Source organism: Podarcis gaigeae (assembly GCF_964106915.1).
Source record: "Podarcis gaigeae genome assembly, chromosome: 1".
Classification (NCBI taxonomy): Eukaryota; Metazoa; Chordata; class Lepidosauria; order Squamata; family Lacertidae; genus Podarcis; species Podarcis gaigeae.
The window spans coordinates 70,713,313-70,733,763 of NC_139678.1; the positions used below are offsets into that span (position 1 = coordinate 70,713,313).

The 20,451-nt window shown below is 49.1% G+C and overlaps 1 protein-coding gene across 1 annotated transcript in view; it reads left to right on the forward strand.

Moving 5' to 3' along the window:
• The first annotated feature begins 684 nt into the window (after nucleotides 1–684).
• PDE3B (phosphodiesterase 3B) overlaps nucleotides 685–20,451 on the forward strand; it is a 57,300-nt gene continuing 37,533 nt past the window's right edge. Inside the window, exon 1 of the mRNA XM_083704647.1 lies at nucleotides 685–2,371. Within this exon, the coding sequence (XP_083560773.1) occupies nucleotides 1,337–2,371 (1,035 nt within the window). The 5' untranslated portion in view covers nucleotides 685–1,336. The remainder of the gene's footprint in view (nucleotides 2,372–20,451) is intronic.

Below are 20,451 nucleotides of genomic sequence, written 5' to 3' on the forward strand. Positions count from 1 at the left end.
ACTTGTTGCATAGCCCTACCCATTCTTGAATCCTGATAATTTATTGGGCTTTAGATTAGACCTGAAGATGGAATGAAATGGTGAAAATGACCTTTTACCGGCTGTGTCTAAAATGCTGTTTTAATGGGGGCCTAATCTAAAATCCATTTTAATCAATTGTTTTTCATAGTAAGAACTTCTATTTGTTCCACTGCCAACACTTTAAGAGACAAAAAAATTAAGCTAATAAAAGTTGCATGTTAAAAAAGAAAGGTGAAACAGAGAAGCATCCAATGTGAAGGTTTGAGGCGAAAAGTGTTACATCCCTGACATTTGAACTGCAATTCTGTACTCATTTACCCTGGATCTATGCCCCACTTAACTCAGTGGGATGAACTGCACATGCCTATCCATTTCTACTCAGCACGGCCAGCCCAAATCATTTTGGCATCTGAGATGAACCACAGAATGGTGCCCACCGCCCACCAGACCAGGAAAGAAGGGGTTTGAGTGAAGATCTACATCAGGAACCAAGGTGGAAAATCATATCAACCCCACCAGTCAGTTGAAAGGGGAATCAAAGGCTGTCATGCGGCAGGGAGGGAGAAGGGTCCCACTCTGAACCATGCCAGGTGGGTGCAGATAGACCAGGAGACCTCAGAGGGCAGCCCCTGCCATTCCCTCCCGGGTTTGCTGTTCCCGTGGAACCTGCGGTCACCTCATGCTGACCCTGCTACCCAGAAGCAAGTCCTACGGAAATCAGCGGGGCTTACTCCCCAGTAAGCAGGGCGAGAACTGGAGTTTTCTGCCGATATGGTCCGAGTTCGTGCGCTGTTCGGCCTCCCGCCGCCCTCCACCTCCGACCGTTAGGATCCAACTGTCCTTGAGGAGGGGCGGGGGGGCGCGGCGGATTTTCTACTTCGTCGGTGCTTGCTGCGCCTACTGCCACGTGACTTCACGCGGCGGCGGCGGCGGCGGCGGAAAACTTCGTTCGCCACACCGGACCTTCCTGAAAGTCGTTATTTCTCAGAGCGTGGAAGCGCGCGCGAACGGACCGTTGCAGCCGTTGAGCTCTGGGAGGCGACCGCGAGTTCTCTCTGAGGGAGCGCAGCGAGCGAGGGAGAAAGAGATACTTTTACCTTTCCCTCTCTCTCTCTCTCTCTCTCTCTCTCCCTCCTCCCCCCTTTTACCCACCATGCTCCGAGTCCGGACTCTCAGCCTCTGCCGTCGCCGCCGTTTGGGCTCCGCTGGCCGCCGCTGCCTCGCTCCGCGTGCCTTTCTTTCGACGACGATGAGCGAGGCAAAGCCCGGAGGGAAGAGAAGCTGACGGCCTCCCCGCTTTTCCCGCGCGACCACCATGAGGGAAGAGAAAGAAGCCTCTCCCTCCTGCTCCCCCCTCGCTCCTCACAGGCATAACAACAAACTTGCCAGCCCGCCTCCTCCTGCCCAGGCCGGCGCGGAGCCCAGCCTGAGGAACGGCTACGTGAAGGGCCACGCCACCCCGCTGCCGCAGAGCCCGCCGCTCGGCTCTGTCTCGCTGCTCCGGGCCGCTTGCCCGCGGGGCTCCCTCTGCGTGGGGCTGGGCGCCCTGGCTGCCGCTTCGGCGGCGCTGCTGCTCTCGTTCTGGCTCGCCTGGAGCGAGGGCGAGAAGAGGGCGGCGGCGACGGCGGCGGCTCCGGGGGCGCTGCTGTTGCCGCTGGCGGGACTGGGCCAGTGCCTGAGCCCGCTCTTCACCCTCGCCTGCGCTTTCTTCTTCCTCACCTGCTACCTGGCCCGGGACGAGCCCGGCGTCCCCCGGTGGCTCCTGGCGCTGCCGCTGTGCTGCCAAGCGGGGGACTTAGCGGCGCTGCTCTTCCCCCGCCGAGAGGAGGCGGCTGAGCAGGGCGCCCCCGACCCCCCGACGGCCCAACTGCAGGTGCTGGCGGGCCGGCTGCTGGCCACGCTGAGCACCGTGGCCGGGCTGACCCTCGCGCAGCGCAGCCTCGGGCACCGCAGGAGACTCCTGCTGTTGGCTTTCTCTGCCCTCGTGTGGCTGCTGTCGCTCTCCAGCCTGGGCTCTCTGGCCCCGGCCCTTAGGCCCCTGCTGTCCGGCGCCGTCGGAGTGGCGGGGTGCCTGCTGGCGCTGCTGGGCGGACCGCGCTGCGCCTTCGCCTCCTGCTGCTGTCACTTGCCCGGGCGGGAGCCCCAGCTACACCACCAGCCCCAGCCGCCGCACGACCACCGCCAGTCTCCTTACCCCAAGTCGCCGAGCGTTGCAGCAGAGGAGAAAGTCCCCGTGATCCGACCCCGGAGGAGATCCAGCTGCGTGTCTTTGGGGGAGACGTCCACCAGTTACTATGGGAGCTGCAAAATGTTCAGGAGACCTTCGTTGCCTTGCATTTCCAGAGAACAGGTAAGTCTTCCTCCGGCAGGGAGGTGAAGGGTAACTTTTCTCTTACAGAAAACTTTGGCCTCAGCCAGCGACGCTGGAGAAAGAAGATCGCAGTTTGCTTGCTAGGCGCACAGGCCACTAATTTTGACGTTTTAGGTTTATCTTAAATCCGGAGTGAAACTGAACATTCCGATTTGGTCTGTACTTAGAACTCCAGTCTCCTGGTATAAACTTCCAGAGAGGGAGCTGCCAAAGGAAAAACAACAGGAGTCCTGTACGCCCTGATATTGGCTTTTGAGGTGCTAAATGACTATTTGTTGTGCTTCCTGATATTCTACCCCTTTTGAAAACTTGCATGCTCCATGCTCAGTTACACAGGAACATAAAATGAAACCTTATTAGGACTTTGTATCAGTACAGCAAAAATGGTGAAGTGATGTATTTTGGGCCAGTAACTTTTACAGCAATACTTTTCAGTTGCAAAGTTAGTATGAATTTCCAGACTGAATTTGCACGCAACCATGGAGCTTTTGGAATTAGCCAGGTAGTGCCATGGAGAAGGATGGGGGAAAGTGTGAACGTGCAAACAAAATTATTTTGCCAAAGAAGAGGACGTTTGTTTAGTTTTTCGTGCAGCATTGCTTATCATTTGATTCATTGAAATCCAGAAAACTGGGCAAGCTTCACTTACTAAAAAAACAAAGGAGCATGTTAACAGAATTTGAGAGGCAACCTGTTATGCTTTGATAACATAGAGGACTAATAACGGTTTCATATGGTGCCAAGAAACAAGGCTGAGGAAAGAATACTGTGAATCCTGTATCAACATTAGAGAATAGGGTTTCAATATTTTAAGCTAGTAGCATTTGTTGTATGAAAAGCTGAAATTCAGCTCTGAAGTGACACAAAGCATTTACTGGCTCTACTGTCATAGGAAACAACTGGCATATGTAGTGTGTATATGTGATTGAATCAAGCCATCTTTGTCAGCAGGAATTGTGCTTGCAGGGATTATTAGTGGGCACATTTTTTTCTATTCTTCTGTAATTTACCTTGTGCATAATACATTACCTTGTGTCAGCAAAGTGAATACCCCAAATAGAAATAGTCAGAGACTGGAAAAACTTTAGAGTTGACAGCTAGTATGGGATTTCCTCCTAATTGGAAAAATTGACTTTCACACAAAAATTGTCCAGAAACAAATTAAGAAAGCATTTGAGGAGTTTTTATTGAACTGGCTCCACCTTACGTTGCATCAAGAAACTTATTATTAATGTGTATCCTAAGGCTGCAATTCTATGCACAAATACAGTAGTGGGAGTAAGCCCTATTGAAATCAGTAGGACTGGTTTCTGAGTAAACATATACAATATATGGTTGGGCTGTCTAGTTCTCAGACACCAAGCTTTTCTATACTGAGGTTTTGTGTGAAGTGAAAAAGCATATGGATATGCTGGAACTTAGAAATGTACTGTATGGCTGCTTAGTTTGTTTTATTGTAATGTGATTGTATTTTTTGATTAAAATCTTAAGTTCTGTGTGTCTCCAGCAAGCTGTTCTTGAATACAGTCTAAGATTTACTGCTTAGTTTTCTAAAACTTTTTGTTCATATTTACTATGATAAAGGAAATTTACATTGCATTTTTATTTTAAATAAAGTAGAAATTAACTGAAAGTATCATCATTGCTATAGAACATAGGATTATTAGTAGGCCTTCAGAAATAGTTTTGTAGTCAGATGTTTGAAGTAGCCTACTAATAAATATAGTAAATAATGTAATGTATACAGTATAAATAATAGTAAATGCCCTTTGTATATAGGGCTTTTTTAGCGTAAAACATTGCAAATAGAGGAACATGAATATTTTAATTTCCACACCTTTTTCTTTAGCTTTTTTCTTTAAACATTAAAAAGCCAATTCATATTGCTCAAAAGGAGTTAATAGGTGTTGTATATCAATTAGTAACTCTTAATGTAGTCCATTACCTTAGTATTCAAATCATGGCCTTATTATGCCAAAAGTTTGTACTAAACTAATTTTATGTAGTTTTTTAAAGTACACCCCCTTCTTTCTGCAGGGAGATTCAAGCAAGTTTAAAAAATCCATTTAATAATACAGTATATTATATTATATACATATGATTGACCTTAATGGTGCAAATATCTCTTCCTAGCTTTCTAGCTGAGACCATATAACACTCATCCTGAGAGACCTGCATTGGTTCTGAGTACGTTTCTGAGCATAATTTAAAGTGCTGGTGCTGACCTTTAAAGCCTTAAACGGCCTCTGTCCTGTATACTACTCCCATCATTCAGCCCGGACACTGAGGTCCAGCCCTGAGGGCCTTCTGTTTGTTCCCTCACTGCAAGAAGTGAGGTTACAGGGAACCAGGCATAGGGCCTTCTCAGCAGTGGTGCCTGCCCTGTGGAACGCCCTCTCATCAGATATCAAAGGAAATAAGCAGCTATCTTACTTTTAAAAGAAATCTGAAGGCAGCCCTGTTTAGGGAAGTTTTTAATGTTTAATGCTGGATTGTGTTTTTAATATTTGGTTGGAAGCCACCTAGAGCGGCTGGGGAAACCCAGCCAGATGGGCGGGGTATAAATAATAAATTATTATTATTCTACTTTTTAAAGTTGTACACTGTGTATTTAATCCTGTACGTATCTGCACAGAATAAATCACATTAAGTTTATTGGGGCTTACTGTCAAATAAATGGGCAAGGAGCTGCTGTCTAAGAGTTACCATATTTTTCGTCCCATAGGACGCTCCGTCCCATAGGACGCACCTGGTTTTTTTTTTGGGGGGGGGAATAAAGGAAACAAATTTTTCCTTTATTTCCCCCCGAAAACCAGGTCGGGGAACAGTGGTATGGTATGTCTGCTCGGCGCAAGGGGTGCTCTGCTTCAGGGCGCACTGCGCGTTGGGCGGCAGGCTGCTATCCGCAGCCTGGAGAGCCCTGCGGGAACTCCTGCGGGCTCCCCACGCTTGCTGATAGCTTCCTGAAGCCTGGAGAGTGAGAGGGGTCGGTGCGCACCAACCCCTCTCGCTCTCCAAGCTTCAGCGAAAGCCTGTATTCGCCCCATAGGACGCACACAGATTTCCCCTTCATTTTTGGAGGGGGAAAAGTGTGTCCTATAGGGCGAAAAATACGGTAATTTATTTGAGCATTTAAAGAATTGGTTTCATACGTATAGCACTTGAATTTTCACTTTCAGAAGACACAAAACAAATCAAATTCTTTCATTGAGGGCGTGTGGTGGAAATGCAAGAAAGTCAGTCTGTCCCTCAGTACAATTTTAGATCTAGAAACTTACTTTAAAATTGCGCAATTGGTACATTATTATGGTGTAATTCTGTGGTGCCAGTTCCATAGCACAGATCAAACAAGATGGAAACAAACACATATTATATACACGAATTTGGGCACGAATGTGCCCATTAAATTATTTGTAAGTTTCTTGAACACTGGAAGTTTGCACTAAAAAGTATGTTTGCCGTATTAGACTACAGTGGAACCTTGGTTCTCATTCGACTCCCAAAACCATTCGAAACCAAGGCGCAGATTCCGATTGGCTGCAGAAGCTTCCTGCACTCAAGCGGAAGCCATGTCGCATGTTCGGCTTCCGAAAAACGTTTGCAAACCGGAACACTTACCATATTTTTCCATGTATAAGGCAACCCTTATTTTTTTTAACCCAAAATTAAGAAATTAGGTTGTTTAGGGTGGGAAGGTCACTTCTGCCAGTCGCTCACCCGCCTGCCTGCCACTGCTGATCGCTTGCCACAGCCACTACCAATTGCACATCTGGTCTGCAGCCACCAATTGTCTGCCTGCTTGCCACCACCAACAGCACACTCACCCACTTGTTGCAGCCGCCAATCACCTCCCCACCTCGCCACAGCTGCCAATCACCTGCCCAGTTACCACAGCCACAGCCACCAATCACCAACCCAATCACTGCTGCCAATCTCCTGCTTGCTGCTGCCATTAATCGCACGCCCCCCCTCTTCATTCACTATCTATATATAAGATGACACCCAATTTTTGCCTATTTTTTTTTTAGCAAAAAGCATCGTCTTATACATGGAAAAATACAGTACTTCTGGGTTTGCGGCATTCAGGAGCTGATTTGCTCGACAACTAAGCCATTCTGGAACCAAGGTGCCACTGTAGATACATGATGTACTGTGGTAAGAGCAACCCTGATACAGAAATGGTGTAATGTTTGGAAAGGAACCTGTATGGAAGAGGTGTGCAAGTTTCAGATGAGGAAATTACTTGTTTATCTCCCCAGTGCAAGTTCCTTTTTTAATGTCACACTAATCGTGGCAAAACAGGAAGCACATCTCATTCATGAATTGTGCTTCTTCTCTCACATCAAAAGAACATGTAGCATTTGTAATTTGCTGTAATTATTCCTGTAGTAATGGTCGCCTCCAATCTCTTGCCCCTCCCTTCTCCTGCCTCTGCTCTCCGGCCAGGCAAGGACGCACCAGGGCAGGGTTGGCAGACGTATTACTTTTATCAAACACAACAAATAGGTCTCAGTAGAGCTGCCACCACTCCCTCTTGTCCAGGGGACCCAAAATCACAACCCAGGGAGAAGGCTGTGACCCGTTATCTTGGCCGTCCCCCTACTCCACAAGCTGTATCCACAGTCTTGCAGGTTGAAGTTCTACGGTAGAGCGTAACCAGGCGTAAGGCTAGGACTTAGCTATTCCCCCCGGAAAGGCACACAACTAAAACAGTTTCATACTAAAAAGATTTATTTTAAAATAACATAAGAAACATGCTAAAATAGCAGGCACTTCTTTTGAGCATTACAGATAAGAAAATAACAAATTGGTATAGTATGACTAAGTCTACATACTCACAACTCTAACACAAAGATAGGACAGTTGATGTTCTTTAGGACTCTGCTAGTCGAAGGCGATTGAAGATCTCCATCTCAAAAGATGAATAATGGCCTATTAAGCTGGAACAATAGAGCCTGGCATCTTTGCGATTTGCAGAGTAAGGGCAAAGAGCAGATAATCCTCTGATCTTTTATTCCCAATTCGCAACCTGCGTCGTAACTTTCAAGCCAATCATAAGACTCAAATTATTTTTGAATGCGCCAATGATCGGCTTGCTGGTCAATCAATTTACCTTTTGACAGCTGGGCCAATTTAGAATTCAACTTTTAATCAAAGGCTTCCTCCCTTCCGTGGAAACTAACCAGCGATACATTCCCAAGCAATTCAAGGACAGATAGCATCACTGGGAGGGGGGATGTTCACACATTCGAACACAGGTGTTAAATCAAGACTTCCTTGGTTCTAATAAACCTTTCAGCTGAGGAGTCAGCTAGTCTGGGGTTTTAAAGATACACAACTCCTTTCCCAGGGTCCTTGTGGCTGATGAAACTCCCACAAGGCCTCACTCTCTTTGCTTGACCAAAGAATAATTTTCTAAATATTACTAACTTTACTACAATTCCAGTCTCTCCTTTTTGGGGATAGTTCTTGAGTGGGTGGTCACTGACCAGATCCAGGTGCTTCTGAAAGAAACTGAGTTTCTAGATCCATTTCAATCAGGGTTTAGGCCCAGTTTTGGCACAGAAGCTGCTTTGGTCATCTTGTATGATGACTTCTGTTTGGGAAGAGACAGGGGAAACATGTCCTTGTTAATTGTCCCCAATGTCTCAGCAGCTTTCCAAACCATTAACCACGGCATCATTCTGGAGTGGCTGCCTGAGTTAGAGGTGTTTGGCACTGGTTTGCAGTGGTCTGGTTCTACTTGGATTATCGTTTCCAGACGGTGATGTTTGGGGAGTGCTCTTCAGCCCTGTGGAGCCTTCAGTGTGGGGCTCATCAGGGCTCATTTTTATTTCCTGTGCTGTTTAATATCTACATGAAACCTCTGAGTGGGGTTATTCCGAGTTTTGGAGTATGTTGTGAGCAATATGCTGATGATACCCAGCTCTACTTCTCTTTTATATCTGGAGGTGTGGCAGTGGATGTTCTGGCCATTGTTTTGCCTCAGTAATGGATTGAGTGAGAGCCAACAAACTGAAGCTCAATCCAGATAAGATTGAGGCACTATTAGTGGGTGGTTCCCTAGAGTAGAGTGGCCTGCTCTTGATGGGGTTACACTTCCTCTGAAGGAGCAGGTACATAGCTTGGAGGCACTTCTGGATTCTTCGCTTTCTCTTGAGGTGCAAGTGGCCTCGTTGGCAAGGAGTGCCTTCCATCAGCTTCAGCTTGGTGGGGCCTCACTGTGCTGCCGTCTTGACAGGGATAGCCTAACTTCTGTCATCTATGCTCTGGTAACCTCTAGTTTAGGTTACTGCAATGTATTTCAGCTGGTGCAGAATTCAGCGCCAGGTTGTTCCCTGGGGCAAGACTGTTTGAGTGTATTGCACCAATCCTGGCTCAACTGCACTGGCTGCCAATTAGTTTTGGAGCCCAATTCAAAGTGCTAGTTTTGACCTATAAAGCCTTAAATAGCTCAGGACCATAATACCTGAAGGACCTCCTGAACTGACCTGGACCCTGCAATCATCACCTGAGGCCCTTCTTCGTGTGTCTCCTTGCAGTGCCTCCCTGTTTGTGGAATGCTCTCCCCAGGGAGGCTCGCCTGTGATCACTTCCATGTGATTTTCAGATGAAGGGCACTATACAAATTTAACAAGTGATAAAATACACAATATTAACATGGTACTTGCTCGTAGCAACAACCTTTCCTGATTTCCATGAGAGATGACATAACAATAAATTGTTCCCCTTCTTCCAGTGTAACCAGGAGGGGAAAAGACTAGCAGGTCATGGGAATTTTACCATTCAGGAGCCACTGAGGGTTAATGCTGTCAAACTCCCCATGACTGCTAAGGGGCACCTAACATTTGTCAATACAGAAAAGTAGGGAATGGGAGAGGCGTGAATTTGGAGATATTTTTGTATCCGGGCAGCACTTTTTCTTCTGAATTTATAGGCAAGGAAGGGATTATCTGCCTTTCAACTTCTGTACAATGGAGATGGGATCCTTTTTAGGCAGACACAGTGGTTTCTTTATAAAGGGCAGGCTCTGAATATCTACATCTTATCCACAGTCTGGTTAGACATTGAGTTAAATCAATTCCACAATATTTCTGTTAAATAAACATTTATTGTAAGGAAATCAGAATAATATGATCTTTCAAGTATAAAAGGAAATAACCTGTTTCAAAAAAATGTTAACACGCCACCCCTGCTGGTATCTAGGCTACAGAAGGGACAAGATACAAAATACTTTCTTAGCTCTAGTGTTTTTTTGAGTCTTTGTTCAAGCCTTTTTCATAACTTTCATACACCATCAGACTCATGCTGCCTGGGCTGGCTACTCCTGGCTACATCAGCTACAGATGTAGTTCGGGTAAGCATTAGGAAGTGAGATTATTCTAGAATAATTTAATTTCCCAGGAGATTTGTGTCCCACCCTTTAATAGGAAAATCATCCATCATTTACCAAGGTGTCCACACCCCTTTAGAAATATAGCTGATCAATATTGCAGAGGCAGGGCATGTGAAAGCTAATCAGGGCTAGAAAAGATATGAAAGGCAGTTCACGCACCTAAGATTGGGGAAACTTCCGCTTAGCAATGAAGTGCATTTCAGTTAAAGATTCTAGAGCAGGGCAGTCCAACTTTTCATACCTTTCAGGCTGCAAGTGTATTTCAGCATGGGCTTGCACACTGCCTTGTCGTGCACTGTGCGGGGGGGGGGGGGCGAGGCCAAAATTGGAATTCCCCCAAGCCCTCCTGCCATCCCAAAGCTGCACTGGTCTTTGTCATGACAGGCTCTGACAGGGTCCTAGTGCCCTCCTACCTACTTTCCAAAGCTGGGAAAGCACTAATTAGGCTTTAGGAAGGAGTTGGGAGGACTCTAGGACCCTGTCATAGCCCTCACACCTCCTCAAAGCCCAGTGCCTAACTTTGGGAAGGCGAGCAAGGGCTGGAGAAGGCATCAAATGTTGCCAAGGGATGCCCAAAAAGGCCTCAAGGGCCACAGAAGAGTTTATATTTACCGTATTTTTCGCTCTATAGGACACACTTTTCCCCCTCCAAAAATTAAGGGGAAATGTGTGTGTGTCCTATGGAGCGAATGCAGGCTCCTTGGCTTCAGCAATATCAACGCGAAGCCTCCAAAGTGCAGAGGGAGTGCTCCCTCCACGCTTCGGAAGCTTTTGCTGAAGCCTGGAGAGCGAGAGGGGTTGGTGACCCCTCTTGCTCTCCAGGCTTCAGGGATAGCTGCTTGAAGCCTTTGGAGGGCAGCGGGACCTTGCGCTGCGCTCCAAAGGCTTCGCAACCTTGCCGCCGCTCCCGGACCTGTTCTGGGGGCTGGGGTCGGGGGAAGCTCGGGCTCCCCCCGCCCCCAGCCCCGCAAGCTCCAGGAGCCGGGGCAAGGTTGCGTGCAACCTTGCTGCCGCTCCTGGGCCTGTTCTGGGGGCTGGGGGAAGCTCGGGCTTCCACTGCCCCAGCCCCGCGGCTAAAAGCAAAGCCAAGACAGTGAGCAGGATCCATCCCGCTCGCTGTCTTGGCTTCTGCCAAAGCTGTGCGCAACCTCTCCAGCCGGGAGAGGTTGCGCACGGCTAAAAACGAAGATTTTTTTCTTTATTCCTCCCCCCTAAAAACTATATGCGCCTTATGGTCCACTGGCCTCATGGAGCGAAAAATACGGTAACTCCTCTCTGAAGACGGATTAGCTTCCTTTAGTCAATGGATAGGCATCAGACAGGGACAATATACATCTGGTTGATGGTAGCTTCACAAACTCTTGTTTGACTGGAGCCTGCATATGTAAGTATGTATTTATAAACATATACAGTGGTGCCTCGGTTTAAGAACAGTCCTGTTTACGGATGATTCGGTTTGCGAACTCCGCAAAACCAGAAGTAGTGTCCCAGTTTACAAACTTTACCTCAGTCTAAGAATGGAATTGGAATGGTGGAAGGGCACTGGTGGCGGGAGGCTTCATTAGGGAAAGCGTGCCTCAGTTTAAGAACAGATTCGATCTAAGAACGGACTTCAGGAACGGATTAAGTTCATAAACTGAGGTACTGTTGTGTGTGTGTGTGTGTATATATATATATATATATATATATATATATATATATATATATAAACATATATAAATATATATATGTGCTCATGGTCACCCAGTGAGCTTCATGGCAGAGTGCAGATTTGAATCCTGGTCTCCCAGGTCCTGTGGGATGCGGGTGGCGCTGTGGGTTAAAGCCTCAGCGCCTAGGACTTGCCGATCGAAAGGTCGGCGGTTCGAATCCCCGCGGCGGGGTGCGCTCCCGTCGCTCGGTTCCAGCGCCTGCCAACCTAGCAGTTCGAAAGCACCTTCGGGTGCCTCGCAAGACGAAATTAATTCATTCCGCAAGTTTTTTCTTCTTGTGAGTTTTTCGTCTTGCGAAGCACGGTTTCCCATAGGAATGCATTTAAAATCAATCAATGCGTTCCTATGGAGACCGTCCGGGGACAGAGGGGAAGCACCGCGCGCCTTCCCCTCTGTCCCCGGACCTGTTTTAAAGCAAGGGAAGGGGCAGCGGGGAGAATCGCTTCGCGCCCTCCCCTCTGTCCCCGGAGATTGCGGGGCTGGCAACGGGGAGAACCGATCTTCTCCCCGCCGGCCCTTGCTTCAAAAGAGGTCCGGGGACAGTGGGGAAGACGCGCTGCGCTTCCCTGCTATCCCCGGAGCTTGCGGAGCAAGCTTCGTTTTGCAAAGCAAGCCCATAGGGAAATGCGTCTTGTGAAGCGGCTAAGAAAATGAAAAACTCCTCCGTCTAGCGAGTTTTTCGTCTTCCGAGGCGTTCGTCTTGCGGGGTACCACTGTAGATAAATAGGGACCGCTTACTAGCGGGAAGGCAAACGGCGTTCCGTGTGCTGCGCTGGCTCGCCAGATGCAGCTTGTCACGCTGGCCACGTGACCCGGAAGCGTCTGCAGACAGCGCTGGCTCCTGGCCTCTTGAGTGAGATGAGCGCACAACCCTAGAGTTTGTCAAGACTGGCCCGTACGGGCAGGGGTACCTTTACCTTTACCTTACCTCCCAGGTCCTGGACCTATGCTAGTTACCACAATGTACAACAATTTGTTTGTTTAAGTATCTTGAACTTGAAATGCCAGCCTTTTGCTGTCTACAGAAGACATAGTTCTTGTTCGCAGCCTGTATTTATTGCTTGCTAAGAACTTAAAGTGCAATCCTAACCCTTTATCTTGCCATTGGAGGGAACGAGGATAAGGTAGAGGTAACTCTCCATCAGAACTCCACCAGTGGGGATGGCTCTGCAGAACCTTCCCATTGCCACTGTTCTCTTCCAAAAAGGCACTGACAGGATATTACAGCACAGGGGATGTGGCTTTGGTGCTGGTGGGTTCAAAGCCTTGCCGTTCCCCTGTAGCTGATACAAGTGGAGTGAGACAGTAGGGGTGGGAATAAAAGAAAATACCTCCATCTTCTGCCCTGGCTGGTGCAAGCAGCAGGATTTGGGACAATGTGGCTGCTCTTCTGCTTCCCTCTGCCCTCTTGCTCTCTAGCTGGGGCATATGTTTGCTTTGCCCCCCACCCCTCAAATTCCAGAATATGAGTGGTGTTGCTCTGTTGTCAATAAAAAGGAATTGTAGCATTGTACAAGCTAACTGGATCATTGTGAAATTAACTGAACCTTTCTAAAAGGAGTCCTATATGTAACACTGCAACAGTATTTTACATTTTAAATAGTGTGTGGATTATGGCTTACTTAAAGCAGCATGTGCTATCCAATTTTCACAGTTTTCCTTTGAATTAATCCCATACTAAACTTTTCTTTCTCCATGCAGAAACAAATTAGTTTCCTATAAGCGAGAAATGTAGTAGAAAAATGCAGCAGCGGAGGAAGCTGCTCGTGTACCTGGGGCAGCGTACCCAGGGGTGGGGTGAGCTGCCCATAGGGGCGGGGCACACTGTGAGGCCTCCAGAGTTTGCCTGCCTCCTCCAACTCAGCTGCCCTACAGATGGGGGGGAGGCAGTGGGTGGACTGTTTGGGCAGTGCGGAACCTTCGTGTGCCCAAGCCCAGGAGAGATGCGTGGCTCTGGTGCGCTGCAGGCCCCATGGTGAGTGCCGCCTGGCATTTTGTCACCTCCCTCAGTGGTGACACTCGGGGCAGACTGCACCCACCACACACTCCTTCCTCTGCCCCTGCAGAAATGTTCTCAATTAATGTTTTTATCTTTTACAATCAGCAAGGTGAAAACAGAATGCTGCTTTCTCCAATGACTCAGCATCATGTTAATGCTCTTTAGAAGTATGGCACTAACCCAAAGATTGAAAATTATTTATTTATTTACCACATTTTTATCCCACTCTTTTGAAAAAATGTTCCTAGAGTGGCTGAAAAATGTCAGTGTCTCCTCAGATTCATAATCTAAAAGACATAGCACAAAAGGAAAAGAGTTTGTCAGGGAGGAAGAAAAAAGCAAATTGAAACACTAATTCTTAGTTGCAGAATTCTTTTAATGACCAGCTGGAATGGAAATATTCAAGGACAGAAGCCAAATGTTGTTGGTCTTTTAGTAGAGCGGATGGAGAGGCCTTCCAGTCTTATCTCTCTGTTCTGTAGCCTGATGGAATGGCTACTGTAGATGACAGTTGAGGGAAGAGCCTGAAGGAGCTTGTCTTGCAAGCCTCCAATAAGCATTTCGTTGGCCATTGTGAGAACATTATGGTGGACTAGATAGGGATTTGGTCTGAACCAACAGGACTCTTCTGTTTGAATTCTTTGCCCATTCAATAGAATAGCTAATAGTTTGGGTTTTTCTCACTCCCATTAGGGCTCATTTGAGCTAGAGAAAAAGTGGGTACAGTGCATCCTGGGATATCTCTACTTCAATATTGAATCTTGGATTGCATCCTTACTGTAGCAGCCGTTGCTATAAAGGCCCATATGCACTACTGCTGTCTGAAAGAATGGTGGTCTGAAAATGCCTATGTCATTTTGGTTTGTAGAGCTATCCTGTACAAAAAGCTATTCTTTTTCAACCCAAGGTCCACATTCCCTCATGGGGAGCCTTCCACAGCCCACATGCAAGCGATATGTAGGGGACAAGAGGCAAAAAATAGGTGAATAAATGAATGTAACTCTTTCCTCCATACCGTAGACTGTATTGTAGCATTGCAACCGTTATAGGTTTCTACACTGTCCCACCCATACGATTACTTAATCCTCTATCCAGGCAAGCAGAATACATTATTACAGTCAAGGACACCTTTCAGTCAAGCAGAAGCACTCAGGGAAAGCACAGAGCAGGAGTAGGGTGGCCTGGGGCAAAAAAGGCTAATGCTAAAAAAAAATATTTGGTTGGGCAGAAGTGGGACATTCTCAGTTTAAGAGTGGCTAATGCAGAAAAGGCCAATTCTAGGCTATTCTAGGCTACATCAACAGAAGTATAGTGTCCAGATCAAGGGAAGTAATAGTACCACTCTATTCTGCCTTGGAAAGACCACACCTGAAATACTGTGTCCAATTCTGGGCACCACAGTTTGGGAAGGATGTTGAAAAACTGGAACGTGTGCGGAAGAGGGCAACCAAGATGATCAAGAAACCAAGTATTATGAGGAGCGGTTGAAGGAGCTGGGTATGTTTAGCCTGGAAAAGAGGAGACTGAGAGGAGATATGATAGCCATTTACAAATTTATCAAGGACTGTCACATGGAAGAGAGAATATATTCTCCAAGTGTAACCTGCGTGTGCCCAAGCCCAGGAGAGATGCGTGGCTCTGGCGCGCTGCAGGCCCCATGGTGAGTGCCGCCTGGCATTTTGTCACCTCCCTCAGTGGTGACACTCAGGGCAGACTGCACATATGCACATATGTGAAAAGCAGGTAGCAGGTTTATGCTTACTCCAATCAGTAAATTTTACAATCCTGTCAAACTGGATAGTGCTACAACTGAAATTGCTACTCTGCAGTGTCATATTGTATATTTTTCAAGCCCCTGCTGCCTTACAACTCAGTTAGCACTCATAGATGTTTAATAAGTCTTACCTCTTGTAGATAGCGAGGTATGTATGTGTAATGGTTGTTAGGGGTTACTTGTGCGTAACCTTACTTCAGTTCAGTTAGTTTGCTTGCCCCAACCATGCCCAGGGTCGGAACTTGCCCTCCGTGACCTGTTAGTCACTTACAGAATCTGAGAGTGGGCGTCTCTTGAACCTCTTCCAGCATAAAAGCTGTTTGACCCCGAGTCTCCTCCTATGTTCTCTGCGCGGAACGCATCTGCGCAAGTAAGGGGAAGGCAGGGGTGTCCCAGCGCTCTCTCCACTATCGTCGGGGGAAGGGTCTTGGAGCCCTGTCACCAATTCCTCCATCTCCCTCTCTTCTCTATGGGTGTTACGTTGAAATCCTTCCCCCCTGCTCGTCCCCTCTCCGGCATCCCTGGGTGGCCCTGCCTCCGTTTCTCATTCTGATGGCAGTTCCCTGACATCTACCTCCTGCCCAGGACCCCCTTCACCCCCGGCCTGACCCTGTGACGGGACCTTGTCCCCTTCTTCAGCCGACGATGCCGGGAACCCCCGAAAGGAGCTGCTGTCGTCGTCCGTGGACTCAAACACCGCTTCCCACCTGCTCCAATTTCTCACGGATGGGACTTCCCCATCTGACTCCTCCTCTCCTGACGATTCTCCTCCTTCCTCCTGGGAAGCCAGAAAACCCACGAAATCCTCCTCCTCCTCATCGGTGGTGGAAAATTGCTCCTTCCAGAATCTCTCGAGGGGTTTGGGCTTCCTCGGATACCTGTTGTGGAACTCTTCCACCAGATACCCATCATCTATTTCCCCTGCAGGCACCCACGTGTTTTCTGACTCGGGTTCCCCCTCCCAAGCCACTAGGTACTCCACCTGCCACCCTCGCCAGCGCGAATCCAGGATCTCCATTACCTCGTGGTGGCGTTCCCTCTCTTCCATTAGTGGGTGGGTGAGCCCTTCCCCTCCTGCCTCCCGGACCCTCCGCTCCCCTCTGTACGGTGAGAGCAGTGACCTATGAAATACCGGGTGGATCTTCATGCTGTCTGGCAACTTGAGCTGGAACGCCACCGGGTTCACTTGGTGGGTCACCTCAAATGGTCCCAGCCGTCTTGGCCTCAGTTTCTTACACCCGCCCTTGAAAGGTAAGCCTTGTGTGGATAAACACACCCGGTCCCCCACCCTAATGGTCTCCCCTTCCCGGCGGCGTTTGTCTGCTTGTCTTTTGTACACTTCCTTGGCCCTATCCAGGTTCATCTTAAGCTGCGGGTGCAGAGCTTTCATTTCTTCCACAAACTGCTCTGCGACGGGCACGTTCCACCCTTCCTCCCCTTTCCCAGGAAAAGTCCTGGGGTGCAACCCATAATTAGCCATGAACGGGCTCATCCTCGTGTACACATGCTCAGCGTTGTTATACGCAAACTCCGCTAGTGCTAGCTTCTCTACCCAATCGTTCTGTCTCTCGTTGACGTAGCAGCGTAGATATTGCTGTAAAATGCTATTCGCCCTCTCTGCTTGCCCGTTGGTCTCCGGGTGTCTCGCCGTCGAGAATCCCACTTCCACCTGCAATAAGCTCATGAGTTTCCTCCAGAACCTCGAGGTAAATTGTTTTCCCCGGTCGGAGATAACCCTCGTTGGAGCCCCATGCAACCTGAAAATGTGATGCACAAACAACCGGGCAGTTTCCTCGGCCGTTACTGCATGTGAGCACGCTATAAAATGGCACATTTTGGTTAGCAGATCTACTACTACCATGACTGCTGTCTTCCCTCTAGATTTGGGTAAATCGGTCATGAAATCGATCGACACCTCCCCCCATGGTCTTCCCGGTGTGGGTAAGGGCTCCAGTAACCCCGCCGGGGCTGCCCTCTCTCCCTTGGCCTGTTGGCAGCAGTCACACCCCCGTACATACTCTCATACATCTTCGCTCACCCTTGGCCACCAGAATTGCCTCGTAACCAGTAACATGGTTTTGTATTGCCCAAAGTGCCCCGCTGTTGGGTTGTCATGAAGCTGTCTGAGAACCCTTTCTCGCAGGGCTTCCCCGGGCACATACATTGCTCCCCTGTAATACAGCAGTCCTTCCCTCTCCTCAAAGCCTCCCTGATCTCCCCCCGTCCCCCTGAGCTCCCTGATTCTGGTTTGGTCGAATTCGTCCTGGTGAATCAGCTCGGTTAGTTCTCGTTTCCCAACCAACGCTCCCCCGCAAACCCATCGTTCCTCAGGAAACACGTGTCGAGCTTCCGGCGGTCCTTCTCCTTCCGTATACTCGGGCTTCCGTGAAAGCGCGTCTGCCCTCACCTTCTCTTCCCCCGGCACGTACTTGATCTCAAAGTTGAACTTGGAGAACTCCTGTGCCCATCGAATCTGTCTCTGGTTGAGCACTCAAGCTGTTCTCCAATATTCCAGGTTCTTATGATCCGTGCAAACCTGAATCTTGTGCTGTGCCCTATTAGGAGATGTCTCCACTGCCAAAACGCTGCATAAATAGCTAACAGTTCGCGATCATACACCGTGTAGTTATGCTCTGATTTGTTCAGTTTCCGTGAGAAGAAGGCGCATGGCCTCCAGGTGTGTTGGCTCCGTCCCGGCTGTAGCAACACTGCTCCAATAGCTCTGTCTGATGCGTCGGTCTCCAGCCTCATCGGCTTCTGCAGATCCACGTGCAGGAGCTGTTCCTCCGAGGCGAACGCCTTCTTTAGTTTTTCGAAGGACCTTTGGGCACTTTCCGTCCAGACGAACTTCTTCTTGCTACTGAGACAATCCGTGATGGGTGCGGTCAAGTGGGCGAAGTTCTTGATGAACTTCCGGTAGAAGTTGCTGAACCCGAGGAACCTCTGCACATCCTTCTGGGTCTTAGGGGCCTTCCATTCCAGCACTGCCTGCACCTTGCCAGGGTCCATGGCAAGTCCTTTGTCCGACAACTTGTATCCCAGAAATTCCACCTCACGGGCGTGAAATTGGCACTTTTCCAGCTTGACCCACAATTGGTGCTCTAGTATCCTCTTCAGCACTTCCCTGGCGTCCTGCATATGCTGCTTTTCATTGTCCGAATAGATCAGTACGTCGTCCAGAAATGCTACACAGTTTTTGTACAGCAGGGGCCCCAGCACATGGTGCATGAAGCTTTGAAAACAGGCTGAGCCCGATTGTAGTCCAAATGGCATGACTAGGTACTCAAATGCCCCTAGGGGGGTGAACATGGTTGTTTTCCATTCGTCCCCCTTCCTTATTCTAATCAGATTGTATGCTCCCCGGAGGTCCAGCTTGGTGAAGATCTTGCCCTTCCTCACCCTAGTCAGAATATAATCAATTCTGGGCATTGGGAAGGTCACGGGTTCCGATACAAGGTTTAGTCTTCGAAAGTCAACTACAAGCCTCAGCTGATCCGTGTTTTTCTTGTCCACAAAAAACACAGGGCTGCCCCCCACTGCCTTATATTCCCTTATGAACCCCCTCTTAAGGTTTTTGTCAATAAAGTCTCGCAACTCCTGCATCTCTCTGTCCGACATGGCATACAGCTTACCCACCGGTAGCTGTGCCCCAGGGAGCAGGTTGATCTGGCAGTCGAAGGGCCTATGTGGCGGCAGCTTGTCCGCTTCCCTCTCACTGAAGACTTCCTGTAAATCTGCGTACTGTGGCGGCACATCCGCTCTCTGCTTCAGTGTAGTTGCTGCCACTCTGGCCAACCTCACCCTGGGTTTCACCCCTCCTAGACAGTGTTCCAAACAGTGTGCCGACCCAAAGGTGACTGTCCGTTGGTGCCAGGCCACCACTGGATCATGTAGCACTAGCCAGCTCATGCCCAGTATTATCGGGGGTCCCGCCAGTGTGGCCACGTGAAAGGCAATGGTCTCTGTGTGCCTGGAAGCACTCATTCTCATAGGTGGGGTTTGATGTGTCACTTCCCCTCCCAGCAGCTCCCTGCCATCTATCGTGGTCACTTGGAGCGGGAAATCAAGTGGCAGCAGGTGGATCTGGTGCTCCAATGCAAACTCCTTACTAAAAAAATTACAGGAGCTGCCTGAGTCCAGCATTGCTTTCACCTTGACTGGGTGTCCATTTGGGAGTTCTAGCACCACCTCTATCACTATAGAAACCTTGGGTGGGTCCGGTTGGGGCACTTCTGTTATCTGTTCGCTTGGCTGCTGCGCCCCCCCCCGTGGGCAGTCAAGCGCTGGCGTTTCCCTGCACCTTTTCCTCTGCCCCCTCCTCCTCGCTTCCAGCGGCTCCCACCATCCCTTGCCAAGCCTTTCTTTGAGGACAGACCCTGGCAAAGTGTCCTGGCCGTTGGCAGAGGAAACACTTCTTGATGCTTTTCCCAGCCTTTCCCTCCCTTTTGCCTTCTTGGTTGGCACCAGAAACCTCGCGCGCCCGCGCTCCATCGATTTCCATGGGCACTACGTCATTGACAGGCAGCTTAGGCATCTCCGGAATGCGGTAGTCAGAGTGCCGCTCTCCCCTCCCTTCCCGCCTTTCCAAAGCGTGCGCTTCTTGGCAAGCTCCTATCGCCAGCGCTGCCTTCGTCAGCTGATCCAGAGTCTCCGGGCGGGGCGCGCGGGACAGCTCATCTTTAACGGCTGGGGACAACCCCTCCTCAAACAGCATCCGTATGGGAGGGCTATCTAGATCCCATTCAAGCCGGTGTATTAGCATCGCAAAGCGGGACCAGTAGTCTCTCACAGAAAGTTCCCCCTGCTTGCATCTCAGCAGCTCCCTTTGGGTAACGCTCTCCCCCAATTGGCTAGAATACATTGCGTCCATTGCCTGAAGAAACTTCCGAACGTCCTTCATGGCGGGGTTCTGTGAGGCCATTAGGGGTCTAACCCATTCCCTCGCGCTGCCCTCAAGGTGCCCCACGATATACGCACCTGCGCTGCCTCGTCAGCAAAGTCATCATGCTGCAGCTGCAAGGCGTACTCTATTTCTGTTCGGAATCCATTATATTTCTGGGGCTCCCCCCCAAATTTGTGTACTAGTCCTGGCACCTTCTTTGCCACTGGGGTAGGTCTAACCTGCGTGTCCTGGGTGCGCCTCTCGTCCAGCCGCGCCATCAGCAGTGCTACATGCCG